Raw genomic sequence first — 17,616 nt, forward strand, 5'->3', positions numbered from 1 at the left:
GAAATCGAATGTGGGTGAACCAAGTATGCATGAGAGCTTGTGTATGGAGGATCAGCAATTTGTTTTGGTAGAGTATGGTAAAAAACGTAAGAAAGGGAAGAACGTAAGTAAACTGAATGGTCGTAAGTTGTGTGATAGGGGTGTGAGTGCCAAAGTGGAAATGAGTGATAAAGCGTGTAATAATGGATGAATGGGATGGTATGGATAGAACATTATAGCATATGCGGGTTTGATATAACTGAGTTGACTGAACGTAGGGGTTGGTGAGCGGTTGGAGGTGAGCGAAAGTGTAAGAGTAAGAGAGCGTAGCAGTGATAGACGAGTGATTGAAAGCATGAATGAATCGTTGCAAGAATTGGAAAGGTCAATGAGCGAATGGGATGGGTTAGTTGAAGAATTGGGGGAGGTATTTGGGAACGAGTTAGAGGGTATAGATGAGATTGTGGATGAAATTGAGAGTGGTAATAGTGAAGAAGATAGCGTGAATCTGAGAGAGAATGGAGGAGATGATGTGAGTTTGAGTGTTGCTGGGAGAGAGAGTGATTCTGAGAGAATGATTGCGTGCCCATGAACGCGATCTAGAGGACCTGCTAGTGAGCATCCGTGGGTGTTGCGTAAAGGCGATTTGAAAGAGGTGTGAAAGGTGTTGGTTGGGAAATGCTAAAAGGGGGAGAAATATAGAGGATGAATAAATTTGTTTTTATTTAGCATTTCCCAACGTTTTGTGAGAGAGAGAGAGAGAGAGAGAGTGTGTAATTGTCGTGAGTGAGTGCTTGGTTGTTGGAAGAGGGATGAGGTCGTTAGTTTGTTTGGGCGCTGTCTGTCTGTCTGTGGAATATGTGAAGGATTTTTCAGTTTTTCTGGGAGTCTTTAGTCAGAGCTAGTGCCGGTCAGTGGTTCTTGTGTGGGACAGTTTTTGTCGTATGCTTTTCTGGGAGTTGTTGGTTTTCTTGTTGTGTGCTGTTTATTTGTGTGTGTGTTCTGTTTCTTTTTTTGTATTTCCTTGTTGTGTTTGTGGTTGTTTGCGGTTGTGGTTGTTGCGGCGACCTTTATCCATCTCCAGCAACCGAAGATCAGGGTGAGTGTTGTTTGTTGTTTTGTTTGTGGGTTAGAATTCCGCCACAGCATTGACGCCTTGCTTGATGGGGGGGGGGAGTATTGTAAGAGACCCATCGCACCGATGGCGGTCTCTTTCGCGCACACTTGTGTGTGCATGCATACGTCATATCTTCGGAGGGATCCAGACAAAGAGAAAAACAAAAGCATCCCATTTTCTCTCACTCAAGGAAGGCAACTTCTACCATACAATATTTCCGTCTGTTTCTCCCTAACCATTGTTGTCTTGATATATGTACCAGCACCACTACTTGCATTGCCATGCAAGCATTCTAATCATGTACTCATAATGTTCCACCGAATCTTGTATCAAACTGTATGTATGTTTCTGTTTGTCAAGACGCCAAACGTCTCGCCATTCCACATATATTATGCTACTGCATTGTATTCATTAATCTGTCTCAAATCTCATGCAATTGGCAATATGTAGAATTTCCTGGCCTTTCCATTGATATATGTTTTATCACTGTACGTTTATTATGTCTCTCACAATCGCCATCTGTTTGTCTGCCGACAAACACATATGTCCGAAACATCTTCAAAGATTCTGTACATCCATTCAGTAAGGAACCACCAATAAACCAGTCAACACCCAGCCAGTATGTCACTCAATCCCGTCCTGACAGCCCTACCACCTGGTATTAACTGATCACTCACCCCCTTTTCCCACTCTCTCTCTCTCTCTCTCTCTCTCTCTCTCTCTCTCTCTCACAAATATATAAATCAATCTCTCAAAGAAAATATAATGAATTAAGTAGCTAAAATAGGCCTATGCTCATACAAAAGCAGATTTTCTCTCTCTCTCTCTCTCTCTCTCTCTCTCTCTCTCTCTCTCTCTCTCTCAAAATGTTGCATTAATTCCTGTATTGCTCCACATGATTTCCCTTGGATATTGCCCAAATTTTAAAAAATTTTTTCTCATTATTGAAGATCATGTTTCCAATTATGCATGAATTTTATTTCATTTTAGTGTCATAATATCAGTTACGAATAAGTTTTCTTGATAGGTTTTAAAGGATGATCGATATTCTACTCTGAACTGACGTTACTAAAACAATTTTAACGAATAATATAGAGGCTGTTACTGCATTCAACTATAAATGTCGTAGGACTTCTATAAAATCTTCATAGTTTAAAGTTATTGGAAATCTAGCATGCAACTAACATGAATTTGAAGCTCCGTCCCCTTTCTAGGGTTGCCAGGTGTAGCATCTTATTAAATAATATGACTGATGATTTAAGAAAACTGTATCTTCACTTGTGTTGCTGAGCGTAAATGACTGAACAATGCTAGCTGGGGACTGACTTAGTTATACTAACAACAGCAGTTTCTACCTTATAAACTGAAGGAAAGCTGCCCAAGTACTACCAACACTTGAATAATTTAAAAGGCTATGAAATGTCCAGCAAGAATTGAATAACCAGTTTTACAATGAACTTCATGACTCACTATGCAAAGAAGACAAGGAGGATTTGTGGAAGATTGCAGATCTGTTTGTTCTAAGACTTTGAGAATGAAGCACAGATAGGATAGGACATAATAATACTGTATACAGAAGTAGTAAATCTCTCTAACAAAAACAAAAAATTACGTGAATGAAAGTAAGATGCTAGGATTATATGGAGAGAAAGGACAATTACTACTTATAGTTCACTCTAACCCATTAAAAAAATACATATAAACTATGGAGCCTCGTGGGACCATGAGAGTGGAACTCTTTTCAGGACTCACATCAGCTACAATAAATAGGTTTTCCTACATCAAAACCTGCTTTATAGCACCAGATAAAAACATAAAAACCAGCTAAATCCACTATCTCATCTTTACCAATCACTAATGCAAGACTAACAAAATTTGTAATAATCTTTACAAATAGATCCTTGAGTACAAACCTGCAAATTTCAAAGGTTGTCCAATGGTTAAGTCAAAAATGGTGACACTTCCATCCGAGTATCCAACAGCAATGTGAGTGTTATCCAAAGAACCAGGAAGAGGAGGGCGTGGCTCAACAACAGTTACTTCCCCGTGGACATCAGCATTCAAGGTAAGGGCCTAATACATGAGCAAAAGTGGAAAATAATTGCTTTGCTTCATTTCAAATTAGTTACACTGCTGGCAATTAAATTCAAATTTAATTTCACTTTCCAAGGCAATTTTTCAAGGCCCTTTACATGTAACTAACTGATGTCTTTATGAAAGTCCTCTATATGTAACATGTTGATATCTTCATGGAATGATATATACAGTTCCTCAATTTATGACAATATATTCTAATGAGCAAAACTCCTGCACATTAGCATTTTAAAATAAGATTTATGTATTTCCTACCAATATCATGAGAATCCATTAGTAAGTAAATACCGTACATATTTCCCTCTACACGTGCTGATCAAGGCATCAAAAACCTAAACTATTTCTCATTTATGAAAATAACTGCTAGGAGTACAAGGTATTTGCCTAAATTTTGTCTGCACCTTTAAATTTAATGAAAAACAAACAACCAAATCATACTAACCTTAGCTCCTCTTTTGATATCCCAGATCAAAACTAATTCACAAGCAGGAACTGCAATATACTTTCCCTGTTGACTAAACCGGGTCACAAATCGAACACATCTTGCAGTACCAATAACTCCAAACACAGATGCAGGCACATATCGTAGATACTGAGTAGTCAAGCCCATTTTGCTGCATCTATCATATCACACTTTGAACACTAGCTGTGACCTGAAATAATGAAAATAGTATTTTCATGATAAAATTAAGTTTCATATACAGTGAACCCCAGATTCGCTGGGGATGTGTCCCACACCCCCGTGAATAGCTAAAATTTATTTGAATACTTAAAACCCTCTAAAAACACTTAGAACTGCCCATTTTGATAGTCTAACACAAGAAAAACCCTGTAAAAATGCTTATACCTGAGTATTTTAATAGCTTTATCACAAAAAGTGCATTTATTCATGAAAATTATATGAAAATACAGTAATTAAAGAATATTTCTCAGTGAAAAATGCCGTGAATGGGCGAATTTTCCGCAAATAATGGGTAGATATGTTCCATAGAGAAACCCGCGAATGCGTGAGTCCACGAATCGTGAGAACGCGAATACAGGGGGTTTACTGTATACTTACCAAGTAATTATATAGTTATACTTTTCCATTTGTGCGGCAGCTTAAATTTCAAAACTCGCAGTGGCTCTTCTATTGTTTTCGTGTAGATGACTACCCCACCCACTATCGGGGAACAATAGGAACAACCAAACTGAAAAAGTCACTTCTTTTGTGCCCTTATGTCCATGAGAGGGGAGGGAGGGCTCCGATCTATAATTACTTGGTAAGTAAATATGAAATTTAATTTTATCATGAAAATACTAATTTCACAAAAGTAACTCAACAAGTAATTATATAGTTGAATCCCACATTGACAGGAGATGGGATCTATGGACACATTCTGCACCAAAAACAGTCAGATATGAAGATGAATTCGAAACAAACTCTATTAGCATTGATAAAATGCTTGCTATTTCCTTACCTGGTAAAAGAACTATTGCAAGTGATTACTGCCTCCGGTTGGCACTCATCTTGACCTGTAGTGATTTAGCAGAATAGTCGCAAGTAGTCACTACTTTTAAGTGGGAGTTTTGGAGTAAAGGAGTACTGTATTCCGATTACCCACAAAAATGACATTTTTATGATAAAATAAAGTTTTATATATACTTACCAAGTAATTACATAGCTATTGGTTCCCCAACTTACGGCAGCTTAGAAATTCAAAATTCGGGCGGTGGTGCTGTTATTGTTAGTGTGTAGGTGACAATGTCCAGCCCACCATCTGGGACTCGAGGAAACAACCCAGCGGAGAGCTCCATTCGTTTTATGCTCTAATGTCCATGCAAGGGGAGGAGGGGGCAGGCTCCGATCATATAATTCTTGGTAAGTATATATAAAACTTTATTTTATCATAAAAATGTCATTTTTTATAAGTAACTTACCAAGTAATTACATAGCTGATTCCACATTGTTAGGAGGTGGGAAAGAGCATGGACATATTCTACTCCAAAGCGTTAAGTAAGTACTGTAATGCATTTGAAATAGAAAGGTTGCTGACAATGAATAAATGTTTATTGTTTCCTTACCTGTTGCGAGAGCTGCTGCAGGTAGGTACTGCCTCTGGTCGGCACTGCTATCAACTTGTAGTGGACATGGCAGTATAGCCAAGGGTCGCCATTACATTAGTGGGAACTTTGCAGCGGAGGACATACACTGTACGCTGACAAAGTTTTAAAAGATGCCCTTGCCCTGGGCAAAGACCAGAATACAAAATGACAACACTATCAATATCACCTACACAACAGAATAAAACCAAAACCCAACCACTATCAAAAATAAAGTACAAACTGGTGGGTACTCCAGGTACAGCGTACCCCCAGGCTTCCCATTGACTCAAAACCTTAAGTCAAGGCGAGTGGATAGCAAAGGAACAGATAAACTCCCTATGCTTCCTCTCCCAGCACCATGCCAGCCACGGATAAAGGTCCTAAAGTGCTACAATTTTCAAACACGGTTTCTATGTCCTTGAGGTAGTGTGAGGCGAATCTGGACTTCCATCTCCAGAACGTCGACTGTAGGATCGAGGAAAGAGCCAAGCTGTGTTTAAAAGCCCTAATTTCATGAACCTTAATCTTATGTAATTGAAAGGCTTCTTCCTGGATCTGAGAGAGGGCTTCTAATATTAACTCTCTCTGAAAAAAGGATACGGCATTTTTGGAGAGCAAGCGCACTGGGTTTCTTGCAGAGCACCCGGGATTACTCGAAGATCATCTAATCTTTTCCGTCCTCTGAAGATAGTACCTGAGGCACCTCACTGGACACAGGAGTTTTTCTTCTTCCTCAGGTCCTAAGATACCCATAAGGTTCTTGATGATGAAGGATCTAGGCCAGGGTTTAGAAGGGTCCTCATTCTTAGCGAGGAAACCAAGAGAAAGAGAGCAGACTGCGTCCTTTTGTGCAAATCTTATTCTCTTGTCTATTGCATGTAATTCACTAATACGTTTGGCAGTAGCGAGAGCCACTAAAAAGAGTCTTTTTCGTGAGATTTCTGAGGAAACAGAACGAGGAGGTTCGAATTGAGGACCTGAAAGCCACTTCAGTACAACGTCTAAGTTCCAAGAGACGTTGGAAGAACTTACTTTCTTAGACGTATTGAAGGATTTGATCAAGTCGGTGATATCTTGATCAGAAGACAGGTCCATTCTTCTGTACTTTAAAACTGAGCTGAGCACTGACCTATACCCTTTGATGGTAAAGGTCGATAGCTTCCTGACAGACTTTAGGAATATCAAAAAGTAGGCTATTTGGCTTATAGCCTAGATGTCTCAGAAGAAGAGATGTTATGGCAGCTGCACCACCTTCTGAAGACTGCCCATTTTGATTAGTAGAGCTTTGTAGAAGCTCGTCTACATTTCGCAATTGCCTCTGCAGCCTGTCTCGAAAACCCTTTTGCTCTAACAAGGTGCTTGACAGTCTGAAGCCTGTCAGGGCCAGAGAGGATAACCTGTGGTGGAATCTAAGAAAGTAGGGTTGTCTGAGCAGAGACCATTTTTGTGGAAGAAGTCTTGGGTAGTCTACCAGGAGTTGAATCAAGTCTGAAAACTATTCCTTGTTTGGCCAAAATAGGGATACAAGGGTCATGGAGGTGTTCAGATGCGTCGACAGCTTGTTGATTACTTCCCTGATCATTCCAAAAGGAGGGAAGGCATACACATCCAAGTCTGTCCAGTCCAAAAGCATGGCGTCCGTGCTCCATGCTTGAGGATCCAGGACCGGGGAGCAAAAGAGGAGAAGACGGTGGTCTCTCGACGTTGCAAAAAGATCCACTGTGGGTTTGCCCCACAGTTTCCACAGGTTGTCACAGACTATTGGGTCTAAGGTCCATTCAGTTGGAAGGACCTGTTTCAGGTGGCTTAATTCACCCACAATCATGTTCATTCTCCCTTGAATGAACCAGGTGACAAGAGAGACTTGGTTCTCCTCCACCCACAGAAGGAGATCCTTCACCGTCTCGTACAGAGAGAAGGAATGAGTGCCCCCCTGTTTGCAAATGTAAGCAAGAGCCGTGGTGTCCATGTGTACTGCAATCTTCTTGCCACAGACCAGATCCGAGAAGGACTGAAGGCCCAGGTGAATTGCTCTCAGTTCCTTTACATTGATTTGAGAATTCTGTTGTACCATAGTCCATGTTCCGGAGACTTCCCGGCCGTTCAGAAGGGCGCCCCAACCTAGGATGGAGGCATCTGAATAAAATAGGAGGTCTGGGCACACTGGGAGAAGAGACTTCCCTTCCTGAATTCTTTCTCCGCACGACCACCATCGGAGATCCTCTTCGATTTCCGACGTAATCGGGAAGATGAAAGAGCCTGATTGGGTTTTTCTGCACCAATTCGCTTTGAGGAAAAACTGAAGGGGTCTCACGTGCAGTCTGCCTAGATTTACAAACTGCTCTACTGAAGTGAGGATCCCCAGGAGACTCATCCACTGCACTGCCGAGCAGAAAGGAAGAGCAAGGAACTGACTGACAGTCTGAAGCAGTTCTCTACTCTTTTGGGCGACAGAAAAGCCCAAAAAGTCTGAGAGTTCCGTACCATCCCTAAATAGGGAATCTCCTGAGTCGGTGTCAGAGGGGATTTCTTTTTGTTTATGAGAATGCCTAACTCCTGTGTCAGGCAAAGAGTTCTTCTCAAGTCCTCTGCGCACTTTTCCTCTAACGATGAGCGGAGAAGCCAATTGTCTAGATATAAATTGATGTTGATTCCCAGAAGGTGACACCAATTCCCCAGGGGAGCAAGGATTCGTGTGAAAACTTGAGGAGCCATCGATAAGCCGAAGCAAAGGGCCCGGAATTGTAGTATCCTGTCCTGAAAAACGAAGCGTAGAAATTATCCTGTCCTGAAAAACAAAGCGTAGAAATTTTCGTGAGTCTGGATAAACAGGGACATGAAAATACGCATCCTGCATATCCAGGGTGACCATCCAGTCCCCCTGTTGTACTGAGGACATGACTGAGCAAACAGTCTCCATATGAATTTTCGTCTTCAGTACGAACACATTCAAGACGCTGACATCCAGAACGGGCCTCCAGTCCCCCAAGGCCTTCGGAACCATGAAAAGGCGATTGTAAAAACCCTCTGAGAGGGGATCTAGCACTTCTTCCACTGCTTCTTTGGAAAGAAGGGATTAGACTTCTTGAGAGAGGGCCAAAAACTTAGTGGAACCTTTTGAATACGCTGTCAAGGCGATTGGAGATTTAACTAAAAAAGGGGTCTTTACGAAAAGAATGGAGTAGCCCTCCTTGACAGCCTTGATCATCCAGGGGTCTGCTCCTCTGCTCTCCCATTCTTTCCAATAAAGTAGAAGTCTGGCTCCTACCTGGACACGGAGGACTAACTTCTCACTTCTTGGGGTTGGATTTGAAGGAAGACCTCTTATGGACTTAGTAGGAGGTCGCAAGTTTGATCTAGGTCGAGGCTGGGTCTTAGCTCTCCCTCCACGAAAGGGTTGAGACTGAAGAGGGGAGAATGATCTTGATGTGGACTGTGCCAACAAGTCAGAGGTGGACTTACTCTGCAAGTCCGAAAGAATCTCCTTCACTGTATGTTGAGGAAAGAGGTGAGACTTGTCTAAAGGAGCGAAAAGTAGAGCTGACTTCTGAGTCAGTGAGACTCCTTTCGAGGCGAACGAACACCAGAGCTCCCTCTTCTTAAGGACGCCCATAGAAAATAGGGAGGCAAGTTCTAAAGAGCCATCTCTAATTACTCTGTCTGAGCATGAAAGACCTCCTAGCCAATTGGAGGCAAAATCTTCAGCTAGATCAGGGTAGTCTTCAATCTTCCTCCCTAGTGCTCCGATGGCCCAATCAAGGAACCTCAATATCTCAAACACCTTAAATATATTCTTGATAAGGTGGTCCAGTTCAGCTGAGGAAAACATTATCTTGGCTGACAAAAAGGCCGTTCTATAAAATGAATCCACCAGACCAGAGAAGACCCCTTGGGAGGAGGCAGGAACTCCCAGGGAAGGAGCTTCTCCCGGTGGCATAGTAAGAGTACCTCACCTTCAACAATTTGCTGGGAGGAAAAGCAAAAGTTTGCCCTGTTCTCTCTTAGCGGCCAGCCAGGCATGAACTTCTTTGAGAGCTTTCTTCAAGGAGGAGGAAAGAACTAGCTTGGGTAACCTGGTACCTTCTGAAAAATGCTTTTTCATGAGGAAGGTAGAAGCTGGAGAAGTAGGCGAAGCAGACATGAGGAAATCAGGGAAATTATCCAGGAGGAAACGCAGAAGATACGAGTAAGAAGAAGAGGGAACCGTATCCTGAACAATCTCTTCCTCCTCCGAAGAGATAGGAGACAATGATTTATCCTTGGACTCTGGAGCTGAAGAGGATTTCTTCATTTCTTCAAAAAGCCCAAAAGCTTGGTCAATCAGCGCTTGCGTGGGGCTAAAGAATCTTCTTGGACCGATGAGGAAGATGGAATAACAGAAGAAGGTGCATGGGCTCCAGAAGCAGAAGCTGGAATTCGGCTGTTGGAGTCGGAAGTTCAGGAGTTGGCGCAGGGCACTCTAGAGTGGAAGTCTGGTGCGAGATGCCGGGCGCCGGACACCCATCAGCGGTATTCTGGCTAGAGATGGCAGGCACTGGGCACTCATCAGCAGAAGTCTGGCACGAGTCGGTGGGGGCTTGGCGCTCAGAAGTCGTGTGCTTAGAACACTTATAGTGCTCAGGATTGTCTCTGAAGAAATGACGACGATGAGCAGGAGAATCAGGCTGGACTTGAAAATTGCAGGAAGGTTGTGGGCTAGTCTCCCTGTACCTCTTGACAGCCAGGGGAGAAGAGTTCCTAATATCCGCGTGTCTCTTGAGCGGGCGCGAAGAAGTAGAGTAGCGATATGGCTTCTTGTGCAGACTGGAAGATTCTGAATCAGAAGAAAGTTGATGCACAGGAGTGACATCGGCTCAGAAGTCAGCCTTACTGGATTCTACCTTGGGTAAGCAGCACCTTTTTCCCCAATCAACGTTTAGGGAAATAGCTACTGACTTGCAGAAGTCTACACCAGACCTTTTGGTTCAATCATCTAAGTGCCCCCAAAGTGCCCTCATCCTTCGCTGTGAAATGTCTCTCTCCACTACAACAGCAGCCCTTTTGCTTCCAGAACTTTTAGGGATGCCCCTAATTTGGTCACCGTGTTGACCACCAGGTCAAATCTATGGTCAAACTTACACTCAAGGCTGGCAATGGCATCGGGTTTGGAAGCGTGGGAATTAGGTACAGGAGTAAATGATACAATACTAATCATGTTAGGAGGGCTAAGGATGGGGGACAAGGCTAGAGCACGGAAAGAAGGAATGGCTCGATCATCCACAATCATATTAGGAGCTGGTTCTGGACTATGAACCCTAACCTCGACTCTCAAGGCCACCATCCTTTTCTTATCTCTATCTAGCTTCTCTAAATAAGCTTTTAACACCTTCCACTGCCTTTTGTCCCAATCCTTACATTCGTCACAAGTCAGGTCCTTTGAAAACACTTGTCCTCTACAATATGAGCATATAGTATGGGAATCGATCACTTTAATCAAATGGGTTTTACAACCCTCCCTACAATACCTAATGCTGGAGGAACTTGAGTCCAACATCATTAAAAGTCACAAATTGCAATAAACTATCTAAACTAAGCTGTAAAGGCTACCAAAGTAGTGAATACCGTACTGGAAGGATATTCCCAAAATAGCAATGAAATTCCAAACTAAGCTGCTACAAACATCCGATGTTGTATCAAAGGCTGGCAGAAAAGAAGTGACTTTTTCTGTTTAGTTGTTCCTATTGTTCAACAACAGTGGGCAGGGTAGTCACCTACATGAAAACAATAGAAGTGCTACCGCAAGTTTTGAAATTTAAACTGCTGTGTGAGTGGAAAAGTATAGCTATACAATTACTTGGTAAGTTACTTATATGAAAGTATGGTACTAGTTAGTAACCTGATAAGTCTATGTCTCAAATATGTTACTATGGAGGGATGTCTAATTCCTTCCATGATACTCGAGATATCAGGAGGAGGATAATAGCAATGACCAGCATCCTGATCAATATCATGCACAGGGTCCAGCTCAGTAATGGAAGTTGTGAGCAAAACCCATCACAAGTCTGACCTCCCTGAAGGGATTCTTATCGGCAGACACCAGAACACAAGGACTTGATGGAAAGGATGAGGAGAACTTGAAGACAGGAAGAAGGAAGAAGACAGACACCATGTTTCCTAAATCCATAATATCATCTATCATTCAGCCCCGTGCAAAGAAAAGTTAGTGGAACAAGCCCACAGCAAGCATGACTTTCATCCTGGAGCCTTATAGATGGACATGCACAAGGAATCATAACTCAACCAACCTCTTTTCCTGGAGCTTGGTCCCCAAATAGAATAAGACTAGTTTTTCTCATACTTCTGGAGACACCGTACTACACCCTTGCAGTGGTCTGCAAGCCAGGAGAGAAGGAGATGACAAAATAGACAGAGGGGAAGAAGTTGAAGACAAGATGCAAGGAGAAGATAGAAACTGTTTCCTATTCCCATCTAACTACTTCTTGTTCAACCCCTTGCTGCGATGTGAAGATCCATTAAACAACAGCCGAAACAACCAACAGTATCTGTATAACAGAATCATTTTTTGCGAGTGTAGAAACAATCAGGACAGAAGAGACTGTGTACCCACATCCACAATTACCATCCCAGGGTCAGAAGAGGAATGCATTTATTCCCCTATACTCTGACTGCCTTCCCAGCTCTGACAAGTATCTAAGAGAGTCTGAAGTAAGGGCATCAACCCAATAAAAGGATGGGAGGTTACCTGGGCAAGACCGCACTTGTGATCTGGAGAGGGAAGATGGAAAGGTTAGAAAAGCATGAGCAAATGGTCAGCCCATCCAGGAAGATTCTCTCCTAGCATCTCATAATTCTCCATGAAGTTTGGGCAATACAAATACACATAACATAAGATGATAAGAGTACACGTGAGGAGCAAGAGCATAGGCAGTACACCAGCACAGGGACAACCTTTATAGAGACCAACCAGCAAGGAGGGAACCATTCCACATACCACTGGAAGTCTTAATGAAGGTCAGTAACAAACCTTGTGACCAACCAACAGCTCCCAGCATTCAGCCCAATAGAGGGAACTGTTACTTACTGTATATACAGAAGTCTAAATGTTCACTCAGTACACTTGTTCCACATGTACATAGAATGTGAGTGCCACTATATGTAAAATAGTGTTTACATTGGGGGCTGATGATCATTTTTTGTGTGGTTAATCTGAGCCTAACCGTTTGTGAGACAATACAATCACTTGATCATGAATAATAGTTTGCATAGGAAAATCTTGTGTAAGATATTGTTCTTGCTCAAGAGACATTTTTTTGTTTTTTTCCTTAATACACCCTAATTTCATACCACACCAATGAATACTTCATATTTTCTGGATTCTATATGTCTTTTTTTAACTAGTTTACATTTTCAAAGGATATTCAGAGTTAGGCTAAAATCACATTTGGACATAATAGCAACCTTCTTAGATATATTTGTGTGGCTGAAAGAGGGATTACTTAGGCAGCTACACTGTTATCTAGCTGGGCACAGGGTCACTTTCAGCCATTCAACCCAAACCAATGAAAAGGAGCTGGAGTGTTTGGACAGCAAGTTCAGGTTTCAGGTTGAGGCTTCAACTTTGTGGTGGCACCTAGTGTGGTGTTCCTAGTTTTGGTTATTTCCTTATTCTATTTTCTATTTTTTTTTCCCCTACTAAAGTCATACAGTCTTTCTCACTAAATAAAAGCTTTCCAACTATCTCATGTGTCATCTTTACATGGGTGTTGTAATTTGACTACAGTACTTCACATCCTTTTTTTTTCAGTATTCCTGGTAAAAAAAAAAAAAAGACTGTAAATTAGATCTTCTACAGTTTCATATAATTTGCAGTCAACATTTCCCCCTGTATGTCCATTTATGATATTCAGTTTTAATGTACTGGGTTTGCTTTGAAGATAATGACTGCTATATAATTCTTGTATAATTCTAAACTCTCTTTATTTTCTAACTCTTCTTTCCATTTGTGATCCCATAGTTTAGATTTGGATATTACTTCTATCTTTGTTACTTTCTTTATTTGTCTTGCATTCAGGTTTACATTCTGCATATGTTTCATTACTGGTTTCCATTATTTCCCTTCTTTTTCTTGGATGTCCATGGTTATCCTTTCAAATAATTCTTTTTCTTTCCATTTAGAGTACAGTTTATATGCTGGATCTTTCCATTTACTACCCTTGTCTTCATCTAAGATGCTCCCATCCCCCTCCTTAATATGATGAGAGATGTACTTCTTGTGGCACCTTGTATTTTTCTTTATACCAATTTGTCAATCCTGCACAACTTTTCAATGTATAATATTGTCATATTTATTACATTAGTACCTGTCCCTTACAGAACAGAAGGAACTACAATACCCTTCCACAAATTTTTTCCTCTCATTACTTGCTTGCAGCTATTCTCTATGACTGAGTATGTTAGGTTTGCTGTAGCGCCTGGGTGTGTCATGGGCTAGACCAGACAGGAACCTCATGTGATTTTACTTATGTGACATAGCCAATACCAAAATTCATCGAGTTTGTCTACCCAAAAAATTAGAAGGTGGCACTGAACTTTAAAGTGTTGTTTCAAGTCTCTTGGCAAATTGCATAATACTACCCATCGTGAAGAATACTGTGCTTGTGACTTGATGGTAAGAACTGTGTTCAGGAGTGTGCTTGAGGTGTTTGCATGGTGTTGTAATCAGTTGTTTGTTGCAGTTCCCTAGTGTGGAAAAAAATGAGAAATATGACTCCAACTCCCATCCTAGAGAGTGAGAGAGAGATGAACGAACATAAGCAACGCCACGAGGGGATAGTGCGGCGCCCTTTCTTTGTCCCAGTATCAAGGTCAGTAACTGACTAGGTGGCGCTTATAACAATGCAAAATTATGCTGTAACATACAGTAAGATAATGATGGTTTGTTTTAATGGAGCTTGAAACAATTAAAAGGAAGCTGTTATAACCTGATAGTGTAAGTTTTGAACTGTTAATCACTTTCCCGCCTCTTGTCATTGTTATAAAAGTCATACCCTATTGTAGGCCCCTTCTGCTGGCCTAGTTAAGTTTACTGTATTTATAAGAGAACTGAGTTTTCTTTTCCCTCTCAGGCAACAAGTTCCAGGGTGAAATAACAAATTCTGGGGTAAAATACGAGTTCCGAGGGTGATGTTCTTGATCAAGTCTATGAGTGAAATCAAGTCTAGTCCCTTGTTTAAGAGAAAATGCAAGACTCGTAATATTTTGTCTTGGGAGAACAGCCAGTGTGCAGCAAGACTGCCGTAAGATATGAAAGCATCTCTCCGAGTATGTTTTGTACCTTTAGTGGTAATAAAGATTTTTTTGTAATGTTGTATGAAAGCCCGTTTTATTTGTCACCCACACGCAGTACAGTATCACGAAGGTATTAAACCTACGTTGCAAATCACTACCTACCCACATCTCCTTACAACACGTTACTGTACACTCCAGGGCACTTGTTACTTTTTCCTATTTTGTATTGTTAGTTTCTTTTTGCTGCTGGTGTGCTACAAAAACCACAAATGGTGGCAGCCTACCAAAAGTGCACAAACTTACTCTAAGTTTTCTTTATCTTACCTAACCTATCATGTAAGTTTATATGGACATTTGTCCCACTGAGAGATACCTAATGGGTAGGGAAAGAATTAGTACACAGCATATATATATTTTGGGTATCATCACACTGCTAACATACTTTACTAGTCTACAACAGCTACTATTGGGGGTTTTTTATTTCTAGAACTCTTTCTTTACAGTAATGTTCAATAAAGATGGTTTTTTCTTTTCAATCATCTTTGCTTTTGATTTCCAGTTTTCTGCTTCTTCTACTTCTATTCCATTTTGGTAACACTTTAACAAAATCTAAACAAGTCTCACTCTTCATTATCACTTCATGGGATTCAAGTTTCACTCCATCTGGGCTTGCTGCTTTCTTAAAAATCTATTTTCATAGATATTTGTTTCTCAATGGGATTAATTAATTTCTTAGTTTTAAAAACAAATCATAATGTTTCCTCAGTATTTCCAAAGTGGTATATTCACCTATTTTTGTGCAATCTTCCAATTCTGCCTGCTCATTTCCATACTCTCTATCTTTTCTTTATTCAACACAAAATCTATTTGTCTCCATGTTTGCTAAATTGCTATACATATACTATATGTATACAGTAGCTTTTTCCAGGTAGTAAGAAGAGTAGAGAGACAGGGGTATGCATACTACCACAAATGGTAGCCTAGGCACCCTAACTCAAGTTGAGAATGCAAGTCCTGTTGGGTCAGGGCCCAACGCTCTAAGAAAGGTTACGTTACGATTGTTTTAGTTAGGTTGTATCCAGTGCCAGACTGTGTGTCTGAACAGAAATTTAGTTCTGATCTTTTTCCAATATTAAGTGTTACAAGGTGGGGTTTCTCCTGGCCAGGTCAGGGGACAACTAACCTTCCCTAGAATCCTCTGTCCTGACCTAACCAGAAATAACCTTTCTAACCTGACTTAGGTAGTCGTGCCCTGACCTGGCCAAGGGGGAGCTTAGCCCCACCCCTGAACCTAGCAAGTAAAACTTAGGAAGAAATAAGTGATTGCTTCACGTCGAGTATTAATTTGGAAATTAACTTATCTTGTAGTATTTTGGTTGCTTATTAACAATTTACCATTATTTTTTGGTGGTTGACTGTAATTAACATCAGATCTGATGTTTTTGTATGCCAGCCATTCTGGAATGGTATTGTGCATATGGTGTTATAGGGGAGCTTTTGGTAAAAAGTGGAGTTTCCTTTACTGGGGGGTATGGGGGGGACTAAGTAACACGGCCTGCTAGGTTAGGTTAGGGTATGTTAAGTTGGTATAGTTCCGCTTATAACAGGTTTCCTTAGCCAACCCCTTCTTGAACACATGGCTCCCTAATGATCTGCATATGCACTGAACCATTTCGTGCCAGCAACATGGCAGTCCGTGCTGAGTTACCCTGTAGTTTCACCCAAAACTTAATACTGAGCACATGAACTGGCCTAGGCTACCCCTTTGTGGTAGCCTAGTACACCAAGCCACGTCTCCCTACTCTGCATACTAGCCAGTAGATCTAAGTAGTAGCTCTGCAGCGGCGATTTCCTTCTAACTTGACTTTTTCTACAGTTTCTTGGTTCCTAATTATAGATTTACCTTCAATTTTTGTCGCATGAATGTAATTAACCTGTAATTAACCCCTGAAGTCCATCCAACAAGGGGTTTCCATACGCGATCTTCACAAGACAGAGCACGGGTACATCTGTTTGCAACAGTTCATATGTCTTTCGGCATGTGCAATAACTTCTTAACGTATGGGTACCGCCAACCCCCTGGGCCAGTCCTAAACACAGCGAAGGGACATTCAATTTGGCCGACAACAAACAAATGCACCGCCAGTATCAGAAGCCCTGAGTGTAGAAAAAACCAGTTTCTAAGGTAAAAACAGGCGCGGAGCTAATACTTAGAATTACCTACTAGCCCTCCCCTGCTGGATAATACCCTTACCTGGGCCTACGTTCTCGTTCCTTAGCCTATCCCTTACATACCAAGATACAGCCTATTCACTTTAGCCTAGGCCTAGACGCCTTGCTGTCGTATAGAAACCAATGATGTATTTCCCTGAATTAGGCTAGTCCCAGTTATTAAGAAAAAGATCACAACGTAAAAATTTCAGTCTTTAGTAATGGTTTAAAGTACAATAGCCTGCTTGCCTAGGCTATCGAAGAGAAAACCAACATGCACACAAAAAGATTGATTGCACCTACCTAAATCACACGGGCTAATGGGTGCGCTGGCTTACAGAAATATCATAGCCGAACCAAATTCTCGCTGGTTTGTGGTGATTCAAAGTTAAGAATTCGATTTACTTGATTTCAAGTGGTACTGAATACCAGAGATGTGGAAAAATACCACAGCAGTTACCCGAAATTCAATCACAGACCTCAACAGAAACACATGTAAATGTTTGTAGTATGAGCGGTAGTAGTAGTCGTCAAGAGGAGAGTTCGGCTTTGCCTATGTACCGGCTGATTGTCCGGCTCTTAATTTACTTTTGCCAACGACTACAGCAATTCGATGTTTTCTGTTTTGAAACCGTCTTCCTTAACGTAAGTACAGAATTTGTTTCAGTATGCTAAACACCGGTGTTCACAATGAGATAATCCCCACGATATCTATAGGAATTATAATATATATATATATATATATATATATATATATATATATATATATATATATATATATATATATATATATATATATATATATATATATATATATATATATATATATATATATATATATA

General features: G+C 41.0%; 1 protein-coding gene across 1 annotated transcript in view; it reads right to left on the minus strand.

Moving 5' to 3' along the window:
• The window catches only part of LOC136826604 (WD repeat-containing protein 3), a 107,798-nt gene extending 90,402 nt beyond the window's left edge, over positions 1-17,396 (minus strand). The window contains exons 1-3 of the mRNA XM_067083841.1: positions 17,078-17,396; positions 3,633-3,843; positions 3,010-3,169 (exon numbers count right to left, since the gene is read on the minus strand). Coding sequence (XP_066939942.1) covers positions 3,010-3,169; positions 3,633-3,800 — 328 coding nt within the window. The 5' untranslated portion in view covers positions 3,801-3,843; positions 17,078-17,396. The remainder of the gene's footprint in view (positions 1-3,009; positions 3,170-3,632; positions 3,844-17,077) is intronic.
• Positions 17,397-17,616: the final 220 nt, after the last annotated feature.

The sequence above is a fragment of the Macrobrachium rosenbergii genome, chromosome 41 (assembly GCF_040412425.1).
Source record: "Macrobrachium rosenbergii isolate ZJJX-2024 chromosome 41, ASM4041242v1, whole genome shotgun sequence".
NCBI classification, from domain to species: Eukaryota; Metazoa; Arthropoda; class Malacostraca; order Decapoda; family Palaemonidae; genus Macrobrachium; species Macrobrachium rosenbergii.